Source organism: Falco cherrug, chromosome 6, assembly GCF_023634085.1.
Source record: "Falco cherrug isolate bFalChe1 chromosome 6, bFalChe1.pri, whole genome shotgun sequence".
Taxonomy (NCBI): domain Eukaryota; kingdom Metazoa; phylum Chordata; class Aves; order Falconiformes; family Falconidae; genus Falco; species Falco cherrug.
In genome coordinates this window covers 74,864,196-74,890,616 of record NC_073702.1, presented here as the reverse complement: position 1 = coordinate 74,890,616, position 26,421 = coordinate 74,864,196, and the positions used below count along the sequence as shown (strand labels likewise).

The following is a 26,421-nucleotide window of genomic DNA, read 5'->3' as shown; positions in this document are numbered from 1 at the left end:
TCCAAGTATTGTATTTCAATATTTTTGGAAGTGAAAAGATGTTTCTCAGGGTAAATCTTTCCTGGGTTAGTTCAGGGGGTGGGTAGTGGTGAGGTTACATCATCCTGGAGCTGCAGGGAATGTTTTTCATTGAACAAAACTGACCCCAAGACCTGGCATCTGCGGGCAGCGCTCAGAAAGTGGGCTGCGGAGGGGGCTGGAAAATGGTGCTGCTGGAAGGCAAGATCCCAGCAGGGCTGGGGCAGGGCTGCTGCCAACCCTTGTGCCCTGTCAGTACCTTTCCAAACCTCTTGATTTTATTTCGCCTCAAAAGAGGGACGAGGGTGACCCATTAAAAACAACGAGCCAAGGGGACGGTGCCTGCAGGCTGGACAGCTGCGTTCCCAAGCCCAGGTGCTCGCCTGGGGAGTGTTTAATTAATTAGGGACGTAGCCTCCGTTCCTGCCTGTTCGCTCCTTTTTCCAGATCACTGGTGAGCGCACAGCCAGTTCTCTTCGGGAGCCTGCAGGTCACTCCCTGCATTGTCAAAATTCACCATTGATTCCTGCCCTCCGCTCCCGGCTGCCCTTTGACAGCCCACGAGAGCTCCTCTCATCAGTGGCACTGAGCTCTCTTGGGCTGGGGCACGATCCTCCACCTCTTTAAAGTGCTGGAGAGGTTTTCCTTCAAAACAAAATGAACAAAAAAGGTTAATAGGAGGCAAATGAGCAGAAATTTTCTACTCCAGAGCAGGCAAGAGCACACGACAATCTGTCTTGAGTGTGGTGGAATGGAGATACCTCGCCTCCAGACCTTCTGCAAGTGGCTGAAGCCCAAACAGTGATGAGCACCCCCAAAGGCTGGGCAGATCCTAAGGTCAAGTTCAGGGTAACAGATCTCATCCAAAAAGAGCTTCATGGGAAATGCTGAAGAAGGAGCGGAGGGTCTAGCTGGCTGTCTTCAAGCATTTTGGACGCTAGAAGGAAAAATCCGCAGGTTCCCCCAAGCAGTTGGTTTGTGTCCCCTCTGCCACGCTTCTCCCCAGCTGCAGTTTCTCATGCAGCTTCACGCCCTGGGTTTGGACCATCCCAGGACCACGTTGCTCCACGAAGAGCAGTGACCTGGGACCCCTGCACCCTGCGGGCTGACGTGCAGACCAGAATGGGGAGCGACCATGTCGCCCACACAGGCACATGTGCACAGCCCCATGGGCACTCTGCCAGCTGTCAGGACTTGGCACCGTGGTGGTGGTGGTAGCTGGAGCTGGTTCTACCAAACCAGAAGGTTCCCATGCCTCATCCAACACGGCCAGTGGCAGCTCCCCTTGCACATGCACCTTTGGACCTGAAGTCACGGTGGGATACTTGCGGATGGATATGACTCTTCTCAGCCCCGAATACTACTTTGGTGAGACCCTGGCAGGGGCTTCCAAGCTTTCCTCATAGCCCAGTGATACCTGGGGAGGTGGAAGGAGACCCCCACAGCCATGATCACATTCCTCCAGGCACTCGCTGTACACCATATCAGCCACCTCCGGTACCCCAGACCCCCCCCCCCCCCATGTTGCTCCCATCTGCGATGCCACAGCAGCAGCAGTCCTGCGCATCCCTCTCCTCCAAGAACCCCGGGCACGGGATGGGCACGCAGCCTCTGGAACAAGGCATCTGCTTTTGTGGCCTTGAGCAGCATCTCCCTCTGGTGGCTAAGGAACAAGGAACCGTGGGGAGAAACACCTCCCCAGCGTGACCTCTTCGGTCTGGCAGCGCTGGGAAAAACCTGGATGTGCACCAGATCATTGATGTCTTGGGTTTCTCCCCCTCCACGGAGGTGGGATGGGTGGGGAGGGGTATCTGGAGCTGTGATTTGCAGCTGGACAGTCCTCCTACTCCAAACAGGAACTAAACATGTCATTTTTATAGGTGGAGACCTGTAGTTCAGTGCTGGGATTGTATGCAGAATGCAGACTTGGACCCTGGGTGCAACGACTGCAACAGGGCTCTCATGCAGGCTGAAACTCTTTAAGGACAGCTAATCCATATTATTCCACCCATTTTCAAGTTGCTCCCAAGGAGAAGGTGAGGGGGAGCATGGCAGCATCTCATCAGTGACCATCTCCCATCATCAGGGAACAAAGCCATGGGAACATGGCCCCTGCACCTACACCCCCATCACGAGTACCCTCACCCCAGCCATCATGACCCCTCTGGTGCTCTCCCCAGAGACCAGCCTCTCTTGGCCACCCCTTGACCCATCCAGGAGTTCCACAACAACCTCCTCCGGGGTCAGAGTTATCAGCTCATGGTGCACCTCCAGGCCATCTGTGCATCATGGATGTGCTCTCAGAAATCAAAGTCCTCAGGGACACCTGACTCCTGTGCCCAAAAGTATTCTCCACTTTCCTAAAATTGTCTGTTTGGCTGTATTTCCTTTTCTGACTGGTCCATGGGATAGTTTTACGACGGCTGCTTATTGCCAGACATTTACCATCTACAGTTAGCCCAAGCCACCACAGAGCTAGCATTGGGCTGTAGAATATAGCCCTCCCAACTGTTTCATGACCCTTATCAATTTTTGCAGTTATGGCTAAAACAGACCCACGGCTGTTCAGGACAGGCCCTGGTAAGCCCAAGTTTAGCTAACACAAAGCCTGTGATCTGCTGTTAACAGCAGCAACCCTGTATTTATTGGGTGAAAAATCACTTAAATCACTCACAAATGCATCAAGGATGGTGTAAATTCTTCTGTGTCTCAAGGCCCTGGACCAGGACAGAACAGCAAATCCTCAGGGCATTTGCTTTTCCTTTCCAATCTTGCCTTGTGATAACCAGCACAGGTTTGAGGGTAGCCCATAATTTAGGTAGCCATCACTTGATTTACTAGGCATTTGATTTTTGTAGTCCATGCAATTTATTATGGCATGTAGGATTGCAACCACGGAGTGTAGAGCCAAGGTAAACACTGCTGTGGCTTGAGTAGAGCATCCAAGGAGAGAGATTCCCACCAAGCACAATGCCGTGCGCTGTGATCCTTAGGTTGGTGGCTTGCTTTCCAACCTGCTGGACCTCAGATGTTAAAGTTGGATGCTCTTATTATTTGCATGAAATGCTTAAAATCTACCTCAAATATTACCAGTCTTACAGTTTCAATGATTCTTGTCATGTTAGGTTGCTAGACTCAGATCTCTTGGTCCAAGTTATATAGGACACAGCCCCTTTCATGGGACCTCTCCAACCTAAAGGGAAGGGTCTGGGTTAGGAAGAGAATAATCCTGCCAAGGGAGGGAAAGGACTTTTCTTGTCCTAGATTTAGTTGGTCCTAGTTTGGGGAGGGGGTGGGCAGGCACCACTGCCTCATTCATCATCACTCACCCTGCTCTGGGTCAGGGGGTGGGGGAAAGGGGCAGCTGTGCCAGCTCCACACCCCCCATGAATCTGAGTTCCCACCCTGGCAAGAGGAGGTGGAACAGGGAAGACATAACCAATCCTTCCTCCCAGCATCTGCTGCTTGGTGCAGAAATTTGGCCAGTAAAGATCTGCATCCCCACCCCACATGGTTGCCAACGTCCCAGCTTGCCATCTCCACTCCTCCAGAGCTGCTGCTTGCCAGCAGCAACCAAATGGCCCCAAGCCACTGCTATCTGTGCCACATTGGCACTCCCAGGTCCCTTCTTCATCCTCCTGCTGAAAATTCAGACAGGCAACTCGTCCTGGGGCTGTAGGAGCGAAGTGTAGGAAAGAGAGAAAGGAGAGGATATGGAGTCCCACACTCGTTCATGTCTGTGTCCTTTCTTTGCACCCCCTCAGCTGCAGAAAGGGAAAAATCAGCTTGATGGGGGTGGGTGGGTAGAATCAGAATGGGTAGCAAATCTAAGATGGGAAAATGGAGTTGCAGAGGAGAGGGGATGTCACATCCAGCCAGCAAGCTGTGCAGCGGTTCGCTTGCAAAGCAGCAGGAGAGCAAGGTCCAACATCCCCTACAGCAAGGTCCAGATGACATCCACACACTGACGGGCACCCCCAACACGAGATACAGACATGACAAAGGCCAGTTTGTTTTTTAAAGCATCATTATATATTATCCAAGGTAGAAAACCAAACCAGATAAAAATTTCCATAATGCCACAGCAGCTCTGCTGCCTTCTGTGTGATTCACATAGTGAGGAAGACTCCGGAAAAGCCACTGCAACTGCTTCCTCCCTGCAGAGCGCAGCCACAGCACGGCAGCGCTGAGGTCTGAACAGAGACGTGGAGCTTCCCCTGCACTCCAAATCCAGCACCAACTGGGTTTTCAGTGCCCGGATCAGCTTGAAGAAACCTCTGCCTGAGTCAATCCTGAGCAGTGAATGCTATGTGGGAGCTTTTTTTTTAATACTTCCTCACATGCCTGTCCTTCCAGCTGCCTTTCCTGCCCTGTGGCACCACCAAAGTCCTGCCCACAGCGGGACAACAGCTGAAGGACATGGCCAGATGTGCACCAGTTGGTGCTCAGGAGGTTCCTGGTGAACCCAGCTCACCAGCCCTCAATCAACAAGTCAAGCCACGTCCTGGGCACAAACCCATGTCCAGCCAGCCTGGCTGGAAGCATTAGCTAGTTCTGAGACCGAAGTATTGAAGCTTTTAGCTCCCGGTACAAATAAACCCTGCCTGCAATGGGGATTTTATGGTGGCAGGAGCACGTAGATCTGCTTTGAGATTTGGCTTGAGGCTATATTCAGGAGGGAGCATCCACCCAGATCTGGATTATCTGCAGCTGGGTGAAAGGGGGCAAGGAAGAGGCTTGGGCAGAAAAGGTCACTTGAGGAAGCAGGGCAGTGGGCAAGCATGCAAGACATGGCTTTTGTCTGCAATTCAGGGTCCTGAGGTTGTGGTCTGCAGTATGAAGAGGATCTACGATCCTATGTGGCCCCAGAAAATGGTGCTGGTAAAGCTCTCAAGATGAACATCAAGGGGCAAAAACAAATGAAGCACAGCTAAGCCTTATTTTAGGACTTATTCTGCCCAGAAGGAAGCGCATCTGAGAGTAAAACTCACTATTTTTCTGGTTTAGGCACTTGTTTGTCCTGAGAAGACTCCTGCTTTGGCGAGCATTGCAGCTCCTGGAGGCAGCTGCCAGAGCTCCATGCTGGGACAGGCCAGCAGCTTGCACAGGCACTTATTAGTGGACATGCTTCAAGACATGGTCACAAACACATCAAAGGCAGCATGTTTCAGCTGCCTAGTAGGACTGTTACATAATTAAGTTTAACGAATACCAGAATCTGGACTCTTAAGGCTTTTTAAGACCTCTGAAGCTCTCCAAAATTGCAAGTAGAAGATGCACTGGGAAGGAAGGCGATGTCCTAGTGATGGAGGACCACCTGTGCCTGGTGGCAGGGGCACCACAGGGACAGTCTTCATGGCCAGCATTAACACCCCACCACCTCCTACCGTACCCTATTGACAAGGTAGTCACCCCAGTGCTGACCCAAGGTGACAGTGCAGCAAATTACAGGGTCACTCCAGCAACCCAGACAGGTCTGCCCCCTCTCCCAGCTTCCCCAGTCCTCACTGTGGGCATCCAGGGTCAGCCTTGGGGGTGGAGGTGAAGCAAGGTGGCCTCAGCTTGCTCCTCACAACAGTCCCAGGCGTGCCACAAGAGTGGGTGTCCCAAATGTGATGCCACCCCATGAGGGCACCCTCTGACTCTGCAGGCTCCAAGCTCTCTCTGGGTACACTTGCCACCCCACAGCCACCTGTGCCACCAAGGGACGAGCTGCTCTGCAAATGCTTGTGGGCACATGCACCCAGGATTGGGCTGATGCTTGCCATCTCAAGGGATAAATGCCCTCCTCCTCCTCCTCCTTCCAGGCAGCCAGGAGGAGGCTGGGCTTCGCTGTCCCTTTGCATCAGGGCCATGCACGTAGCTGTAGCTGTCCCCGTGTGGGGTGAAGCAACGCCTCCTGCGCTTGCGCTGAAATACGTAGAGGACGCCTCGGCCGGATCCGAGGAGAAGCTGCTGGGAAAGGATACGGCTGGGGGAAAAACAGGCTCCTGCCCCGCTCCATCCTCCTGTGCCATTCTTGCAGCACTGGCGCTGGGTTTGCTGCCCACTTCATTCCCTGCCACTTTCAATTTCTCATCAGTCAGACCAGATTCAACACTCTGAGGACTGATTTCCCTTGTGGGAAGGGAAAGGTTTGCCCCAGGCTCAACACTGGTGGGTTTCCGCATCATCCATCCTCCAGTGTAAGCCTCTTCCACTCCACCGTCTCCAAAAGCTGTGACGATCACAGACATATCTCCTGTCTTCAAGGCCAGCTTTACCAGAAGCCAGTGGTGGTGGTTTGTCCAGCTGTCCTCCAAACACCCTCTGAATTGCAGGAGCAACGAGCTGTTCCCATTTTTAAGATCTGCTGTGGCCCCTTCCACTGGCAAGGACTCTCCATCTCCCGAAATTCCTGAACTCTGCTCAGCTTGGGAGTCATCTCCAGCAACCTCATCATCACTGGCAGCTGCAGCACTGCAGGTTGTCTCCAGGAAGCCCTGCCAGATCTCTGTGGACTTGGGATGGAGCAGGCTGTAATAAACCACCAGGGCTGCGGCACCTGAAAAAGAGCAGAAAGGTGTCAAGGGACGAGTCCCAGCAACGTTTCAGTGAGGTGTGGGGGAGAGACCAGACCTCGCTGCCACCTCGAGATCAACAGGCCCTTTGCAGAGACGCTGCTGTTGCCCAAGCAGCACACCTCTGAAGCATTGTTAGGGATGCAAGAGTCCCACTCAAACAGCTTTCAGCAAAGAGAGTGCTGAGCACCCTGTCACGACCGAATTTCATCTGGATTGATTTGCAGACTGATAGGTGCACAGCGAGACAGGCGCTGAGCACAGCAGGCAGGGCACAGGCAAGAAGGAGGTGTGTGCTGCAGGAGTCCTTCCCATCTCGCAGCATCCCCATCCTCTAGCCATTAAATGAGACACCCGCAGGTTTATAGGACTACTTCTATCCCAAACTCATTCAAGGCCAGAGGAATTGCTCCTTTTCCAGCCCAAATGTGCCCTTTTCTTGACCACAGCTGGTCTGTGTGCAGCTGGTCTGGGGAGATGCACAAAGCCCAGCATGTCGGTGTTACAGCTTCCCTCTGCACCCATCCCACTGGGAAAACATGAGCCTGGTGGGGACCTCACCCAGCAAACAGCAACTCACATCCTTGCCTAGTGCCAGTTTTGCAAACAGAAGTGCCAATGGGCTGTTTCCAAGCATCATACAACTTCTCCCCTACTGCAGCTGACCTGTGCATTAAAGCTTTAGGGAATTAAATGCACCAGCTGGTCACAGCTGCTGCCTGCTTTATGGGCACAGAGTAAGGGTATGGGCAAGGTATGGAGTACCTTCTCCATCACATACCAAAAAATACTCCACATGGCCACAGAAAGCATCACCGTTTATAAAAGCAGCCCTGCTCTTTGAAAAACAGGGTGAAAGAAAGCTTCTTTAGTTCTGCGTGGTCCCACACCAGCGTATTTCCAAAACGTACCCAGTGATGGCTTGTCAGTCACAAACCACCTTCATAAATCACCAGGATATGCTCAAATGAAAATGCTTCCCTGCAGCCATCGATCCCCTGCGTTACACCACTGTCTGCGCTGATCACCAAGCACCAAGACCCCAGAAAGCATGGATGCACTTCAAAATCGCGTATGTTGTATTTGGCAGCGGTACCTGAGCCATTTGGTGACATCTCAGATCATTTCTGCAAGCCTTCCATTCAGGGATGGGCTTTTAAGAAATGGTGAAGAAATGAAACTCAAGCTGGATTTACATATTATCACATACACTCTGATGCTGAAGTTGGAAGAAATAAAGCAAATAGCCTGATGCAACTAAAAATAACCGATGGTGCTCATTTACTCAAGCTACTCCGGAAACATGCAATCCAGGCTCTGAAACCAGCAGATCTTACCTATCACAGACCCTGACAGGAGAGCCCCAGTCACATACAGGCTGTTCCTCAGCTCTGCCTGCAGGAACCGGGTGGCCAGCAGCAGCAGGAGGGTGTTTTCCATCAGCATTATCTGCAGAGCAGAGGGAAGAGAGTTGCCACTTTTATCCTTCTGATGGCTTTAGACGTGCTTCCGATGACAGAAAACACCCAGTTTCTAGATTTTGCTGATTTATTTTGCACCTAGCTTAGCACTTAAAACATAAGGATTGCTGAAGTGAACTTTCTGCAAGGGCTCAACTTTCTTTTACCATGAAAAATAACTCTTGGCAGAGCAGCACAGCCACTCTGGTATTATGAAGACATTGTACGACCACTGCTTAGAAAACAGAGCCAGTGCAGAAGATGCATCCATCCAACTTGGTGACCACGTGACTTTGTCTGGACACAGGAAATGCTGGACTTTTTTCAAGTGGTGATGTGAGAGATGAGAAAGCAGAGTCTGAAGCTATTGCTTCTCCCCAGCAGCTGCATCCATGTAGAATATCGAATATCCTGGATACTTACTGCATAAAATACAGCCACCCTGTGCTTGGAGGGACCAGGCCGGACATTAAGGTAGCAGAAGATGTACACCGCTCCCACCAGGCAATTGAACAGCCTCCAGCGGCAGGGCTGGGCTATGATGTCTGTCTGCTGGGCCACCAGCCAGAAGGACATGAGCAACCAGTGGATACCTGTAAGTGAAGGGACTGAGGGCAAAGCTGTTCCTGGGGAAGGCTGCAAAGTGCTCCCAGTATCGGGAACAACTCTGGGGCTGATAGCAGGATGGGACATGGGGAAGATGGGTCTTACCTGCCACAGCAAAAACCCAGAAGGAATACAGCCTGGCAAAGAGCACCAGGGCCAGGACCCTGGTCCCCAGCATCCCCGTCCTCCAGAGCAGTAGGAAAAGGATGGCTGCAGCCGGTGGGCAGAGGTGGCCAGGTTTCAGCAGGCAAGTGAAGTGGCTGTAGGAGACCAAAGCCCAAGCGAGGGAGAGCAGCGACAGCCCTGCACTGACACCTGCAGGGGGACAGGGCAGTCAAGTGCTCTGAAGGACGCCCAACTGCATTGTAGGACCATATCTGTGTTAAGGAGGTGCTGGCAGCATGGCACTCCGATACCAGCCGGGCATGCCACTGTCCTGCCAAGTGGACTATTTCAACCAATTCCTGCTAAATCTGCCTGCTTAAATCCTCTGACTGCTCTCTCCCATGGGCAGAGCTCCTCAGCGGCAGGGCAGGTCCATCTCTGGTCACTGCGATCAGACCAGAGACTGACACTGACTCAAGCGTGACCTTCCGCACGCCATGACTCCGCACCCCAGAGCCTCCCCTTACACACCTGAAAGTTCAGCTTTTCTAGAAAACAAGCCCCAAACCCCTAAATGCTCAGCACTGCACTCTGGTTAGGGCTGGGCCATCAATAGGAACATTCTGTTGGGTTCAAACCCAGCCAAGGCACTGTCTTGCTGTGCGGATCCCCGCTACAGAGGACCAACTGTACCAGCTGGGAGAAGCCACAGGTAGCTCTGGGACTCCTTTGGGTTCAGTCACAGCAGATCTTTAAGCCACTTTTGTCCCTGCTGCTTTGCACTGGGGCTTCCCAGACCCTCTGCAGTGTGCTCCTTCATCCAGAGCCTGCCCTCTGCCCTGCCAGGTGGGCACACACGTCCCCCACCCAAACTCATCACCACTCTGCAATTCAGAGCATCCTCCTGGGACTCCCCGCTTACCAGGGATGAAGCCCGCTGCGTCGACCGCCACGATGATGTAGGCCTGAAGCAGGAGGTGAGGCAGGGTCTGCAGCAGGGCTTCCAGGAGCCGCAGCACACACACATCCCCGTGCTGCGTCAGCACCTCCCCAGCACAGGCACTGCCACCCGTCTTTGCCACCATCCGCAAAACATCCCAGTACCTGCAAGAGTCACGGTGATGGAATGTCCACCCTGGTTTTGGCAGGTTTCGGACTGCATCCGGGTTGGATGGGGCTGGATGGACCATGGGGAGCATCTCTCACCGCTTCCAAAGGCCCAGCTGCAGGAGGTGGAGCACCAGGAGCCAGCGGCCGGGTGGGTGGCCATCCGCCCTGTACCAGAGGATGCTGAGGAGCTGAGCCGCGTAGCCAGGCACCATGCAGGCGACGGTCAGCCTGAACCAGCCCAGCTTCCCATGGACAAGGTAGTGGATGATGGCGCAGAGCCCTAGAGAGCAGCAGAGAGGCACTGCTGAGGGATGCCACTGCCACAAAGGGAAAGGGGCTACCCACAGCCCGCCCCAAATTCATCCCCCAGCCGCCAAGGGGGTTCGCAGCCCTTTTCAGCCCTTCTCCCTGTCTTATCTCCAGCTGCCAGCTCCCGGTGGCTTGTCAGCTATGGCACAGCCATGGCCACTGAGGGGCCCGGCCCAAAGAAGGGCTCTGATAAAAAGAGCTGTGACAAGGGCTCCAAAATAATAACAAGAAAAAAAAAGGGAAAAAAAAGGAAAAAAAAGAAAAAAAAGGTAAAAAAAAAAGGAAAAAAAAAGAAAAAAGAAAAAAAGGAAAAAAGGGGAAAAAGGAAAAAAGGGAAAAAAGGAAAAAAGGAAAAAAGGAAAAAAAGGAAAAAAGGAAAAAAAAGAAAAAAAAAAAAAGGAAAAAAAAAGTCAATAAGAAGAAAATGGCTGGGGTGTGCATGGATGCAGAAAGCCCGCGCCCGGGCGCTGCCGCCCACGAGTCGCAGGGGCAAAACTGCGCACCTTCAGCTCCGCGGGGGCGCAGGGCCGGCCACCCTTCCCTCTCCGGGGGCGACCCAGGGCCCCGAGGTGGCAGCAGGGGGGGCTGCCAGCTGCCCCCGCGCCGCAACCCCGCTCCGCCTGTGCGCAGCCCCGCGCAGCGCCTCCCCCCCCCCCCCCCCCCCCGCCCATCCTGCGCGCTCACTCACGCGCTCCGCGCTCCGCCGCCAGCAGCGCCAAGCAGAGCCCCGGGAAGGCCCCGCGCATCCTGCGCGCCCTTTGCGCGGCGGCACCGGCACCACGCCGGGGGGGGAGGAGGAGTTGGAGGAGGAGGAGGAGGAGGAGGAGGAGGAGGAGGAGCAGGAGCAGGAGCAGGAGCAGGAGCAGGAGGAGGAGGAGGAGGAGGAGGAGGAGAGAGGCAGGAGGAGGAGGAGGGTGGGGAGGAGGAAGGAGCCGCCGAGCCGGCCCCTCCCCGCCCGCCCCCGTACGGCCCCACCGGGCACCTCCCGCGCTGCCCCCGCCCCCGCCGCGCCGCCTTCCCGCCGCGCAGCGGTACGTCACGTTGCTTGCGTCACGCGGGCTCCTCGGGGTCTTGCGGCGACAGGGGCCGGCTGTGGTGGCAGGGCCCGAGACCCCTGGGGTTATTATGCATTTGCACACAAGCCCCTCCCAGTATCCCCCAAGTTATTGTCTGCTTGCACAAGCCCACCACGACATCCCCCAGGCTGCTGTGCACTCGCACAAGCCTGTCGCGATGTCCCTGGGTTCCTGTGCTCTCGCACAAGCCCACCCTGATGTCCCTCAGGCTGTTGTGCACTTGCACAAGCACACCCCGACATCCCCCAGGCTGTTTTGTGCTTGCACAAGCCTGTCCTGATGTCCCTGAGTCCTTGTGCACACGCAGAAGCCCACCCCGATGTCCCCCAGGCTGTTGTGCGCTTGCACAAGCCCACGCCGATGCCCCCCTTGCGCGATGCCCAAGCAAGTGCATCTGCCGTGGGGGTAAGCGCTAGGTGGCAGCCAGGACATGATGTGCACGGAGCCATAAACTAATTCGGTTGGGTTTTCCCCCCACCCAAGAGATGAAACCTTTGTGCAATGTGATCCCAGCCGCTGGTGGCTGCAGGTGCCCTGTGTGCAGAGACCTGTCCTAGCTGCTTTTTTCCCCATCTCCAGCCCCGCAGACTTCATCCCCTGAGAAGCACGTGCTTCTTAGAAAATAAATCCTCAGCAAGTCACTACAAGAAAGGCCATGAAGGTGTTTTTAATGACGTCCAAGTATCACCTGAAGTTTTGTCATTGCTTTGGCAGATCCGTGCAGGAAGCTCCTAATGCTTTACACATCAGCTGGGCTGTCGGGATGCACGTGTGTTTGGGGGCTTTCATGCATTTACTGCGTTTTTTTTGACATTTTAGAGAGTTTCTTGGCAAACCTGGGAACAAAACCTGGACTCTGATGCTTAACAGGAGCAACATTTCTCATCCATTCAGCTGATTCCCGGAGCGGGGACATTTTGAAATACAAAGCTCAGTTTCCAAGGTTCTCTACAGGTCCCCTGTACACTGCCTGTCCCTGCCATGCTCTGTAACACCCCTCTGATATTTGCATATGAATGATGAACGAAATAGCCTGTGTGCGCTCAGGACTGTGTATGTGCTGCTGGCTGGGAAGCCAGACCGCTTGGGGATGTCATGGCCTGATTGTCCCTCCTCCAGGGAGCAGCACCAAGGTCTCTGCTCAGTCTCCAACACTGTTTTTTACCAAGCATGTAAGGACTTTGCATCTTTGCAGTCTCGACTCCAGAGTCTGGATTTGGTGGCCAGTGGGTTAAAAATGTCACGGGTGGAAAGGATAGCCTGCTTTTCCTCTTGTCCCGCTGCCATGTCCGTATTCAGCCAAGTGTTTCATTAAATAACCACATTGAGTGTTGGGCCCAGGTCCAGCAAAGCATTTGAATAAAGTCAGAGGTGTAAATATGGCTCTGGAGCCAAGCGAAGCTCAGTCTTGGTTGTCTCCAAGCCTTGTCCTCCAGGCTTTATATTGTAAAAAATACCATGGCTGCCAAATGGCCCATCCCTAGAAATCCCAGCTTTTGCCTGCAAAGCACAACCAAGCCTCCAATGGGCACCAAAGCCTCTCTCAAAGCTGAGGGCAGGCTGTTGAAGAAACATCATTGTTTGCAAACCCAGCAGTGAGGAAGTTGCAAGGGTTCATGCAGGTGCAATGTGGTGTGACCCTTCTTGTCACCCACAGAAGATGTGTGAACCTCACGATCTTGTCCCCCCCGCCCTCCATCACCATCATTCCCAGGAAGGAGCCACACTAAGGTGCCTCTTAAAGTGACTGATGACAAAATCGGTCCCTTCTCCTGCCCAAAGGCTTTGCTCCAAGCCAGGAATAAACTCCCATGCCACAGGACACGTGCCATTGCACCCCGAGGCAACGCCAAGCAGAGAAGAAAGCCAGAAAGCCTTCCAGAAGATATTCCCAGGGCTCGCCACCCTCCCCAGTCTCACTGCCAGCTCCCAGTTGCTCTGGCTGCCCTCCAGCCGCCGATTTGGCTGTGCTTTTTTCTGCTGCATTTCAGTGCCTGGGAGCCTCTTTTCTTAAAAAACTCCTCAGGTCTCCAACAAAGCTACACCCAGAGGATGGTGAAGGCACCTCTCCAGATTTTATTTAGCAAGCTTAGCAAATGAAGGTCCTCCAGCTCCTCCTTAGACAACCTTCAAGCGATTTTTTTGAGGGTCCCTGCTGTGCTGTCAGGGCTTGTGAGGGCTCTTTCTGAAATCTGTGCAGGCTTTTCCTGCTTGCTCCCTAGCCCTGGATGTGGAGATAAAAGCAAAGGCTTTGTTCACTGCTTGGGTGCCAGGCTGCAGAGTGATTATGCCTTAAAATGTAGCAAGGAAGCCACTAGCACTAAATCTGGCTCTCTGAGCTCACCTGTCTGCAATGAGGGGCTGCCCAAAGCCTCCCACAGCTTAAGTATTGGGGAAGAGACCTCCTCAGATGTGTGTGGAGGGAGTAAACAGCTCAGAGTGAGACCTGGCTGCAAGGGTGCTTTGCTGTATGTAGGTGTGTTCCAGGGCAGAATTTGGGTGGATGAGCAATTGTATATAACTGGCACTTATGTATGTAAGGGGGGGGATCTCTCTTTCTCACTGACCTGGGGTCTGTGTCTTCATATGCTACACTGCACGTTCTTGTATTGTAACTCCCTCTTGAAGTGGAAGCACAAGTGGTTGCAGAGACCTGTTAGCTGTGCTGCTGGAGCTGCACACAGAGGGGTTTAATGTCTTGGTGGGGCTGATTCTGGATTCAGTCTCTGCGTGGCTTTGGGCAATCCTTTTTGGGGGTCTAAAATGGGAACAAATATTCCTTTCTGTGCAAAATCTGGGTTTCTGGAGGCAAAGATACATCTTAATGAGATCTGAATGTGCAAACACCCTGAAGTGAACTGGGACGTGCACATGGTGGTTGCTGTGGCTGAGCAGTTGCTGAAATATCCACCTGTCTGTGCCACTCATGGAAGAGATGGTGCTTTGGATCTGGGTATGGAAGCCAGCAGGTGTTAGTGTTAGGGAGTAGTTCCTTTTGGGGTGGGGACATGTCATGATATCTATCCACACAAGAGTTTGTCATTGGAGCTTACAACGTGCATCCTTTAAATATATTGTTTGGATCCAAATGCAATTGCTAAATCCCTGGAGACCGCATTCATGAAAGCCTTATTACAGGTTAATTCCTCCCTCTTGCAGTGTCTCTTGGTCTCAGCAGCTTTGTGGTGGAGATTCAGCCATGAACATGCTCTTGCTGCTGCTGATTCTTCTTCTCCCCACAGTGTCCCAGGCTGGTACAGGTAAGTGTAACTACAACCAGTGGACATTTTTGTACTTAGGAAACAGGGATCAATTCTGTAAATGAAGAATGAACTTGTGATAACGTATGCAGCTGATGTGATACTTGGCATTGAACCTGCCTGCCTAAGACTACACGTTGCCCCATGCCCCCTTATAATCATCTCAAGAAAAGATCTTTTATCTTCCACCTTTCCGATCCTGTATTCTCAGAAGATGCTGTCCTGGCTGTCATCTGTCCAGCTTCTCGGAGGACATCTGGTTGATTGAGACCTATCCTGGAGGGCAAGTCTGGTCAGCTCTCATTTGACCTCTATCATCATACAGCAAGGGCTGGAAAGTGAAGCCTTTGGGGATGTTCTGCTGCTGTCTTGCAGGCTCTGCAAAATATCTCAGCCTTTCAGTATTGAAGCAAACCGTGCTCTTTTCCTCTCCTTTAACATATTTGCTGTGTACTAAGACATGTGATTTGCAGGCTTTGAGTTGTGTAAATATCTAATAAAGCATGAACACAAAGCACTTTAAACACTTAATTCGTGAGGAGTGTTTTGATCCCTCTGGTTTCTGAGGTGTAGGGTCTAGGTCCTATGGATCTAACATCCAGCCGCATCTCATCAGCGGGTATCCCAAAACCTAGGAAAGGTTTTCTAGGTCATCTCCTACACAAGTCCAAGCCAAGAGGAGGTTTTGATTAACTCCACAGGCAGGGCAGCTGGGATTTGTTCCACTCAGGAAGATGGCTTAAAATAAATTCTCATCAGACACCTATGCTGCTTTTGGTGTAGCAGCTTCTCCAGGTACAGCTAGCCATGCAAATGCACTGCAGCTGATATTTCTGCCACTGACAAAGAAAAAAAAAATCATTAATAATAACCAAACTCTCCAAACCTAAAGCTGCTATTCCAGTCTTAGTCAGTCTTTCCACCCAGTGATTTGGAAGTCCTTTGTACTCCTGAACGGGGGCTTGCACCACCCATCAGTAGTAGGTAGCCAAACAGAAGGTACCTCCTGTTATAATTAAGCCAGGCTCTTCCACCCAGGATTAATTTAAGCCCTTTTAGTTCAGGAAGAAGAAATAATAATAGCAAAAATCAAGTATTCGGTGGTATGCCAAAAAGTTGCAGTGACTCCATATCATGGGGCTGGCTTTCAGGAATAATAAGTGAGACTGCTCAGTGGTTATATAATGGTTGCAAATTTTGGGAGAAAAAAGTGCTTTACAGAGTATGTAAGAATTGCTACTCACCTTGCGCTGATGAAGAAACTTAGGCACAGAATGGGGAACTGTCAGCAAGGTCATTGTGTCCTGGTCACCCACAGCCAGGAGGAGGAGAAAGATCTTGGGAGCTGTGCTCTGACATCCTGATTTGTTTAACCCCTTTGAAAATAAATGCAGACATCATTAAAAAATTGCATGCAAAATCCTTCTTAGCTGTGACCAGCACCTGGGGACAATAGATCCTTCGGTGCAGAGCATGATTGCCGGCCACCACATCCCAGAAATCTGAACAGCCATGTCACGGGTGGCATGGGGCAGGCATGGAAAAATCTCTTCTTCACAGAAGTCAGAAAGATTCACTCCATGGGAAAGATGGAGAAGGTAATAGTCAGGGATATACTGAGCTGGAAATGCCTTCATCGTCTGAAGGGAGCTGACAATCTGAGGCTCAGTGAAGCCCAACAAGACTGGGGAGCTGGACAACTCATGCTTTACTCATTCAGTGGGCAGGAACAATGAGGAGCATCAAACCCACCTGCACAACGACATGACCTGGTTAGTACTGCCCCTGTGGATAGGAGAGGAGGCAGTGAAGGCCAGAGGAGCCCTGGCTTGCCTACAGATGATATCACAGGGACCCAGCTGGCCCCCACGTGTTGAGCCACATGCGTGCACTTGTTTCAACCTGTGTTTTGCTACGCACCCTAGCTGCAAATATTTCACAACACCTTAGAGGTTTTAAGCAATAGTCCCTCCCTGGTGGAGCCAGAGTGTGAGTCACATCTTTTGGAGATCATTCCCCCACTTGAGATGATGCAGCAGAGCAGTTGTGAGGGGGAGCTGTGGATGATGTTAGGAGATGCAGAGATCAAATTTTTGTTGCAATAAAAGGGTGATTTTTAGAACCCAGCACCCGCAAGAAGAGTTGCCTTCCTGGATTCCAAAGGACCTAATTCAAAAATTGTGAGAGCTGCTTGGTAGAAGTGACCACAGTACAATTAGACTTAACTGTGTTGTGGGACCAAATACATTGAACATGTGAATATCTAATCTCAAACAAGCAAAAATGAGGAAAGAAAAGCAACAAAATGAGCAGTCCAGAGCAGCAAGAAGCCTGCAGGTGTCCTGAAAGCTGTTAAAAAGGCTGTGCTGGAAACCTCAGTAAAATATTTGCTTTGACTGGGAGAGAAAACAAAGAGATCTAAGAAAAATGTCTGCAGGGCATGAAGGGCAAGCCAAGGGAGGCTCTGGCAGGGAAGAGCTCAGTGGTGAATAAACAGCTGACAGGGGAGAACAGCAACTCCCATAAAATGTGGCAGGTCAGATTCAAGTAGGAAAGAGGGCTAAAAAGGAAAGTGAAGATCCCTTTGTACCCAAACTGATAGTAGAAATGTCTGTAAATGCATGGAAAGCAGGAAGCCATTGGGGGACTGCTTGATGAGAAAGGAGTAGGAGGATACGTAGGGATGGTATGCTGTAGCTCCGTACACTCTTCTGCACGTGGCAAGGTAGTAAAGGCTATGATGAAAATAGCATTGCTGAGCATGGGCTGTGACTTTCTAGACGTTGCTGGCACAGGACAACACCAGCAGGCCCAAAAAAGGGTTAGACAAGTGGAGAGCAGGTGCTTCATGGAGGGCAGGTCCTTAAATGGGGATTGAAAGGGTGGCAAGGATGTTCTCTGCAACATCTGTAATTTTGCAGTTACAGATGCTGGGGAAAAATGAGAGGACTGGCCCATAGACAGCACCCAGGCTCACATGCTCTCCCTGAACTGCAGGGAAGGCATGGAAAGAGAAGGCAAAAAGAAGCAAAGAGAAGGCATGGAAAGGAGTTGCGAAGAAGGAAAAACAGCAGCCAGAGACAGGCAAGGGAGGGTACTCAGTGTCTAGAGCCAGGTCAGCAGAAATATGCTGCCAACTGTGGTGTTTAATTGCAAGCAATGAATCTGCAAACCGTTTTTCTGCTCAGTTATGAGCTGTGAATGGGAATGTGCAACCCCGGGAAGAGCCTGTGGTCTGGCCTGCTTGATGGCAGTGCCCATGCAAAGGTGACAGAGGGGACTTCAGCTTTCTCATGAAGAAACCTCGGAAACACCTAGGCCAGATTGCTCACACATCCCTCAGCTTTTATGAGTTGGGTGCCCATTGAGGCTTGCCTCCATGGGCTTTGGCTTTTGTTAGGAGGCTGAAACCCCTTCTGCACTCAATTCATTAACTATTTAATTAATTCAATTGCTCTCTGGACCACCTCTCACTGGATGGCTTTGCATTGCAGACTCGTTACTCCAAGTAAGTCCCTGCTGTTTTGTCAACACCTGAGTGTTGACAGACCCCACAGTCACAAGACCTAAGATACTGCTTCATGCTTTTGGAGGTGCAGAATCTGCAGCAAGGCCAAGGCAGGAAGCAAAGAAAGTTTTGACCACAACTTAGGTTACCCTCGAGGCCTATAAAAACCTCTGCATTTGGAGAGAAATCAGGAGCAAATATGTTCAAGGTAAAATGGCAAATGTAACCAGAGCAATGTCTTCTACAGTTTAAGACAGTATTCTGCTCCTCACTGTGCAGAGAGGTGTAAACCAGAAGAAACTCTGCTGAAAGCATTGCACCAACTTCTGACATTGTGATGATCAGAATCCGTACATGGCTGAGCAAAAGGAAGTGACGCTGATCTTCTAGCCTTCTTCTTCTTAATAGCCCATTGCCAAAATGTCCCTGGGTCTGAGCCTGCTGGGCACCAGCAGCTCCAGGCAGGAGACTTTCCCCACTTTTCTGCCTGAGAGGCACACTGGAAAATCTGCCCCAGTCTTGCTGAGGCAGAGCTTGCTTTCTCCTCGACTCTGGCAATATCACAGAGGTCCAGGAGGCTGTGCTGTAAGACAGCAGGGATGGACTTTTCATCTCCTATAAGGAAAGACTGCACAACCTATATACCTGCCTCTCAACTGGTGGCCAACCTCCACCTATGGGCATCACAGAACCTGGAAAGTACGTTTGCACCACCACACCAGACACACACTTTGGGGTCCCACAAGGCACCTAAAACCTGCCTTTTCTATCTTTTGTCCCTCTGTGCCTCAGCCTGGGAACACCACCTTCCTCAAGGACAGATGATAAGCAGCTTTACCTGACCCCTCAGATTAACTGAGGAAAGCTGGCATATGTGACTTTGCGGGGCTTTTCCAGGCACATGGTATTGGGATCATCCAACACATGACATCCCTTAGGCCTAGTCCTGGAAATATGGAAGGTGGCAACTCTTCGTCCAATATCTCCTTGAGAACTTGCACCACCTGTAGCAGAAGCTACAGAAGAATAAATGCAAACTCCTTCCCATGTCTGACAACGTCACCCAGCATCGGTTTCTTGTTCCAGCTGAGCAGGGCTCAAACCAGAGAGGGAAGTACCAGGGAAACTGGCACGCAGGAAAATGAAAAAGAAGATTTAAAGCATCACATCATTGATGTGGTTAAAGTAATAATCTCCATAAATAGATGTGACTTAAAATGTCTGACGAATGGTTCAGGTAATTAGAACTGAAAATGTTTTGGTGCAAAAGTTAAAAAAAACCCAACCAACCTCACCTTTTCCTTTTTTCTTTTTTAATCAGAATTCTTAGATTTCTGGTTTACTTTCTCACTTTTTTCCTACCATTCCCTACTGCAGATCATTTCCATGTTCTTTATCAAAATAAAGAGAACTGTCCAAATTTTCCCTTCCAATAGCAGAAATGATGTAATATTAATGGCAGATCATTAGTCCTCTTTCTGAACTTCCAAAAATGTACTGACTTCCTTTTAATGCAGTGGTTTTTAACCTAATTCCAGCTGATGATTCTTTTTCTTTTTGACATATTTTTCACTTTGTAAGGAACAGAGGGAGGCAGTGCTTCCCTGCTAGAGGGCTGTGGGCATTTAAGGAGAAATCAATGCTGAGATTTATTTGATAAATGAAATAACTGGCTAGTTCATTAATAACACTCATATACACATAATTATCCTCATCAAAATCTGAAGCACATTGCTGCAGAAGGCAAAATTAATACCTAGAATGAGAAATCATTATGTATCCCTCAAACGACTGGTTGACATGATACTAAAATCTACCTTTTTTTCTCTCTCTTTTCTTTTCAAGTTACAAGAGCAAAGGCAAGCTTAAGTCCAACACCTTTCTATAATTCAGCCATGGGCTCTACGATTCTGTGAAAATAACCCCGGTACACCTGTGCCAGTGAATCAAACAGGGCAGGACATGGGCACTGGAGCACAAACCTTTCTACTGTGCAATTCTCAGAGCTGCCCCCTGCACAAGCTCAGCTCTTGTGCTCTCCCTGAGATTTCCAGATGCAGTCTAAAAGCCAGCCGAGATCAGGGACCATCCTCAGCAGGCAATTTAGGCGAAGCCAATATGTGCTGGAGGCTGAGTTTAATAGTATGGGCATGGCCAGACTCTGCTTTTTGGCCTGGAGATAAACCTGGTGCAGGTTAGCTGCCTTGCAGGGGTGGAACCATCAAGTAGCAACTACTTCTGTGCTGAAAGAGCAGTGAAATTGCACAACCACCACTGGTGCCACTTGTGCTGGCCATGAACCTACCTGAACTGTGCAGCTGCAATATAGCTTCAGGTTTATGATTTTCTTCCATGCCACAGGGACCAAAAGTTATGAACGAGGGGCAAGCCTTTGAAAGATACCTGCTCTGTGGACATCTGCTGGGTAAATCCTACCAGACTCCACTATGTACAATTTCCCTGAGGGATCCCATCACACAGCATCAGCTTCCAAATGAGCTGTACAGAATGACCATCCAGGGGCACGTCAGCCTGTATAGCTGTTCTTATAGTGCTGGAGAGTGCCAAGCAGATGATACGTGGCACAGAAATCTTGAGCGAGCTGCTGTGGCCAAACGCATTGCACAAATGGAGGTGGCCCAGGGTGGTTTGCATGCAGCTCTACATTTTCCGAGGCGATGCTGCAATATTTTGAAAGGGATGCCTTGGTTCCTCATAGGAGGACAGTAAAGGAGAGGGTTCATTGGACCTCCCTGATGTTCCCCAAAGACGTGGGGACTGTCTAATTGGCCACCAGAAGGCTGCAGAGATCAAATATCCTTCTCTACCCTCCAGAAACAGCACAAAGTCAAGCTCTGCTCCTTCATCTTAATGAACCTAGGCGGTCAACACTGATCCAAGGACTGTTCCAACCTAGAACCTCCTCTTACCTGGTAATGACCAAAACCTTCTCATTATTCAGCCTCTCTTAAAAAGTTCTGTCTTTCTTAAATGGCTGGAGACTTTTTATCTTTCATGTATAGCTGCATTTCATTGTTATAGCCTTAATTGTGCCATTACTCCAGTCTATCAAGAGCCAATTCTGGAGATTTCAAGTATCAATAAGGGGCAAGAGTTTTTGTTGGCTGCAGGAAGATAGCTGATGGGAAATGCAAACACCCAGAAATTTATCCTAGAAATCATGTAATTCTTCAGGTGAAGGAAAAACAACAGCCTTTAATCAAGAACAGGGAGAAGCTGAATTTTAACTTAACGGTGAAGGAACTTCTGTATTTTTTTGAATTAGAAAAGCTTGAGAACATGCATAGGGTTGTTTTGTATAAATACAGCAAAAAAAAAAAATTCTTTCTGCATTAACAGCTTTAACTTCCATAAGGAAAATCAAATTTATTGCAATGTATTGCGAAGTGTCAAGAAATCTAGGATAAATACCTGGTTAATTAATGCATTCATTAAAAGGGGATTTAAAATTTCTGCATGGAAGTTTCTTCCTGTGCAACAATCCTATGTATACTCCAGGGAACCCTTAAGACAACAGACATTATTATAAGGAAAGCGTTCAGTACCTTTACTAGATAATGCTTGGTCTTGAAGAACATTTCTGTGTGTCGGTTCTTAGCCCACTGTGATTGCGGAGGGACAGACCTCTTACTAATGTCTTGGTCTCCTTTCTCTGTAGTGACGGGAGTTCCCAGTCCACCCTTGCCATGAAAATCTTTTCCATTCTCTTTGCTCTTCTCTTAGTGGTATGCCGTGGAGCTGCAGGTAAGGTGTAAATGAAGATGAGGGGCTATATAGAAGGAGATACTGGTGTCTTACAGAGGTCTTCCATCCCCTTTGGGAAGTGACCAAGCTGCCTCCTACAAAAGATCTTCACACACATTGTCAAAACTTGCTGGCAGATTACAGATGATATGTGAAATTAGGAGGCAAACACTCCAACCATCAATTCAGCACCTTTGCTGCTCTTTTGAGTAGCAAAGTCCAAGTTGAAAGCACTAGAGACAACCCCAAAATTACCACTCAGTGCCAGAATTTTCCCCATTAAAGCTTGCAGACTCTTACACTTAAATCACCTTGTCTCTGGGTCACCCTACAACAATCATAATCAAATATTCTTAAGCCACACAGGAAAAAATAGTCATCTCATCCCATGCTCTGCAAATATCCTTTGCTTCAGGACCTTGTATTCGGTGTGGGGAGGCAGAAGATTGTGAGTTAAGATTGAAATGCTACTGGTAGGTTCTGCTCGGTGGAGAAGCCTGTGCAGCCATCAGTGGTGGTGTAAGGCTGCACCTGCTGAGGGGATGCAGAGGCATCTGGAACCCAAACCCCACCTTATTGTCCACAAAAAGGGACTATGTTTAAACACCACCCCTGAAAATGGCAGAATTACAGTGCAGGGCACTGTGTGCATGAACAAGTGCCAGTGGAGGCTTGGGGTCGATCTCAGTGGGAACAGGATGGAAAGTGCCCTCGCGGGGGGTAAGGATGGGAAAAGACTGTGATGGATTGCAGAAGACCAGGAATATGGGAGGTGTGTCATATATGCTTGCCTGATATTATTCTTACCTGGGTCTCTGCTTCTGGCAGTTCTCATAGGCAGGACACTAAGCAAAGTGTTCCTTAGGTCTGTTTTATCTCCTTATTTAACACACAGGTACACACAGTGGATGTTTGGGCTGTTTTCAGCAGGACCCATCTTCTGGGTATACAAAAGCAAGGAATTTATCTAGAAGAAAGTGTTTCTGAGAGCTGAAACTGCTGACAATCATCTCTGCAGTGTCCCCCAGAAAGATAGTGTGGGACCAGGAGTGTTTTATTCAGTCTTCCCAGCACTTCTTTACTGCTGCCTGGGTTTTTCTGGGTACTGCTGTGTGTACATGCACCACACCACTCGTGCTGTGAATCCATCACACCAGGGATGCGCTGGATCTACTGTACACACATAATATTCACAGTCCGTTTGCTGCAACAAGCTCTCCAATTTCTTGTTATGCTGGACTTAGTGTGATTGCACGGATGAGCTGTGAATTAACTGGAATTAATTGGTTCATGTGCAATCAGGTGCATCCAGAAGGCATCAGCCTGCCAGGCTACATCTCTATTAATCAACCAAACAGGGCCAGGAAACTTGCTGCTGAATTGCTAGTCTGCTCCCTAGGGTCATTTTGACCCCTGGCAACTAGCATTTTCATGGATAAAGCCTGTTCTGGGAGTAACACAGGCTGTTGGCCATTCCCAAAAGGCAGTTTGAACACGGATATCCAGCCATTCCCAAAAGGCAGTTTGAACATGGATATTCGATTTTAATGGGGAAGAAAGTTTAGCCATGTAGATAAGAGTGATGTGCTTCAGACCCAGAGGGCAATGACTGATGTGTTGTGTTTACTAGCATGGAAGCAGTTGTTTTGCATGCATTTTATAGTTTATCCGCGTACGGGGACCATCTATAACTGCTAGACACCAAGACCTGTTTTGAGACGTGGGTGAAATATACAGGGAGGTAAATTAGCCAAATCTATGGAAATCCAGATGCACAGAAATCCTCATCTTTCTGCCCCTAGAAGTGTCAGCTTCCCAGCTGAGCTGGTGCATCTCTCCCTAGTTGTGACCTACAAGACTTTAGGAGCTGGTAAGTGTCCACTTGCTGTTTTCTATTAGGTCTCTGGTGTCCCTGAAATCTGAGTCCCGAAAGGAGTCAGCAGCTTGGAGACACAGTTCTTACATCTGAAGAAGGGGTTAAAGCATTTGCTGCGTTGTTCTGCCCATAACCTCCTCCTCTGAAGGTTGCATTAGGACTCTCATGACTTTGGGCACCCATGTAGCATGGTGTCAGCTCACAGGAATTCAACAAAATGCAAAACCCTGCCAGAAACAGTGTCTCTTGCATTTATTTTTTTTATTATTATTTTTTATGGTGCAGGCCTTGCAACACCTCCAAGACCTATTATGCGATGTGGATATCGTGGGACTTTCTGCTACTCTGGGACCTGCCCTCGTGGCAATGCTTACTTGGGGGGATGTCGTTTTGGGCATTCTTGCTGTAGATGGTAAGTTTAGGATTTGATTGAGGCAAAGATGACTTTCCAAATTTTCAGTTAAGTCCTGTGTAGCAGGTTTTTCCCCATCAATGTAAGCCTGAAAACACTGAAATATTCTTTCCTTTGTGTAGGCTGTAGTGTGGCTAATTGCAGAGGATCTCCAGGGATCTGGGGATGACAACTTTTTACATCGTTGGATTCAGGGAACTGTTGTACCAGTCATCAAGGATTTGTCATTCTTCTTTCAATAAAAGCAAGATCTGGGGAGGTTGTATGGCTGCCATGTGTGGTGTTGTCATTCATTTCTCTAGAAGTCTTATTTACCTTCAGAAATTTGAACAAGAATTCTGAAATCAGGTTAAACCTACAGGGAATGTGTAGTTTACCAAAATACTTTCTGCTTTTGGGTTGCTGATTGAATGAATGTTGGCATGTTTTCCACCCATGCCTGCTAGGAATCCTCGGTTGTGACCAAAGCTGGGGTCAGTCACCATTTCCATAGGGAGCACAAAAGTCTTCTCCAGTGTGATGTTTCACAACGACTCTGATCTGAAAACTATGGGTTCCCACCTCCTGGTCCAGAGCTTTTAGATCTGGGAAAAGCATCCTGTTTCATTATAGGAACTAAGAAGAACACCCTAAGCAGAACAGGAGGTGGCAGGTGAGTATTTTAAAATTTGAAGCCTGGTTTTACCTTTGGTTATTTTGTCTGATGTATATTTGGAGTAATCCTGCAAAACTCGTTATCAACAGCAAATCAGGACATACAAGTTAGACCTAGGACATTGCTTGAGAAAGTTAGACAACATGTACAAAAGGCTAATACCCCTGCTACTTCAATCATTTGTCTTGCAAGAGGTTTCTCCTCTCCTACCCTGAACCCTAATAGAAAACACAGAAGGTGCAGGTTTCTCAGTGAGCTCCTGTCTCTGCAGCTGCTCTTGCATGGTCAGGAGCATCCTTGTGCGGACAATCAGCCTTTTGACTAGCACTGGGTGGCTGCGGTCAGTAAATATCCAGGGCAGAGTTCATGCACGTATAGCCAAACTCAGCCTCCAAAGCCGGGCAACCTCAGGCTGTTCCCAACTGTCCTGTGCTTACGCTCTCTCCTGAGCCTCCTGAGCTCAGATCGACGGCACTTAGCACATGCCAAGGACCTTTCTGAAACATCAGTCTGGATGCAGCTACCCTTGCCCACAAGCAGAGGGAATTTAATAGCAGACATGACCAGGCTAAGCCAGATGCTCCTGGGGCACATCTTTGGGGGTAAGGGGGATACATGCACCTCTGAAATACAGTGGGAACAGACCCCAGATCTCTCATGGTGTGGGTGAAGGGCAGCACTCATGAATGCCCAGCAAAGGTGGGAGCAGTAATAGTGGGATTTTTAAGGGAAACAAGCAACCCCAGTGCCTGCATGCAAAGGACTGACTCAAAGTCCCGAGCTCGCCACTTTTCTGCAGAGCAGCTGGCCTCCCTTCAAAGCAGATGTTTCTGCAAATGACTCTGCCACCAGTGAAACCACAGCCTTGTGAAGGGCAGGAAACTGGGCCAACGGCCACCTCACAGGGACTCTCCTGGATGGAGACCTGAGGAAGTTGCCAAGTGGCACCAAACCAGCAATTTACAGTTTATGTCCTAAGAAGTTTTGCACAATCTGCAGTAGGTGAGCATTTCTTTGACAAACTGGAACAGCGCAAGATGTTTTGCTTGAGGACTGAGGACTTTGGAGAGAGAATTCAGCCCTTGCTATTTTAGATCCAGTGCTGGAGGTGATCCAGTGTCTGTAGCCAGCATCATGCAGAATACTGCATCGTCATGCTCACCACCACAAATAGGTGCCCTTGCATTTATTGCTGGGGAATGGCTTCAAGAGACAGCTTAGAGTGAAACACGGGATGAAACCTCACCCTCTAGGATCCATGCTGCGTGTCTCCTCTGTGCTTCTTACCCCAATTCCATATCCCCAGCACTCTGGGTATGTTTGAATTCTTCTCACAGCTCTTCCCAGGAGGTAGAGATGCTGCCAAGGATGGAATAGAAAATACTAGATGGATAGCATTGGAACTGGTGGAGTGGGACTGTCCATGCCATGGCCAGATGCAAGGGTATGCAGCAGCTTAAGGTCATTTCAGTTACACATCAAACCCTAGGTAGAACAGCTGGTCATGGAAGATCACAGTGCCCAGGGTGCTCTTCAGCCTAGTTGATGGGGTGACCATGTTCTCCAGCTTATTAAATCCAAAGAAGAGCTTTCAAAGACCTTTAAGAACCCTGGTTTTTTTTCTTTTTTTTTTTTTTTTTTAAAGACCATATTAAAAGGGCTAAGAATTGTGGCTATTTTCATAAAAGGTCAAGCATTAAA

At 49.6% G+C, this 26,421-nt stretch overlaps 3 protein-coding genes across 4 annotated transcripts in view; 1 reads left to right on the top strand and 2 right to left on the bottom strand.

The window, feature by feature from the left end:
* Nucleotides 1–26,421, bottom strand: part of LOC102045850 (serine protease 48) — a 235,877-nt gene that overhangs the window by 150,599 nt on the left and 58,857 nt on the right. The gene's annotated exons all lie outside the window — the stretch shown is intronic.
* On the bottom strand, nt 4,028–10,984 carry XKR5 (XK related 5). Of its 2 annotated transcripts, XM_055714008.1 has the most exons (7): nt 10,857–10,984; nt 9,956–10,139; nt 9,672–9,853; nt 8,750–8,959; nt 8,462–8,631; nt 7,916–8,027; nt 4,028–6,562 (listed from the first exon to the last, which is right to left on the bottom strand). In XM_055714008.1, the coding sequence occupies exons 1-7, from the start codon at nt 10,912–10,914 to the stop codon at nt 5,523–5,525; spliced, it is 1,956 nt and encodes a 651-aa protein (XP_055569983.1). In that variant the 5' UTR covers nt 10,915–10,984; the 3' UTR covers nt 4,028–5,522. The 2 variants fall into 2 exon arrangements, with proteins under 2 accessions (XP_055569983.1, XP_055569984.1); XM_055714009.1 differs by lacking the exons at nt 9,672–9,853; nt 10,857–10,984 and having other exon boundaries at nt 9,854–10,450.
* Nucleotides 20,770–24,069, top strand: LOC129736340 (gallinacin-4-like). Its single transcript, XM_055714026.1, has 3 exons — nt 20,770–20,945; nt 21,692–21,777; nt 23,939–24,069. The coding sequence occupies exons 2-3, from the start codon at nt 21,720–21,722 to the stop codon at nt 24,067–24,069; spliced, it is 189 nt and encodes a 62-aa protein (XP_055570001.1). The 5' UTR covers nt 20,770–20,945; nt 21,692–21,719.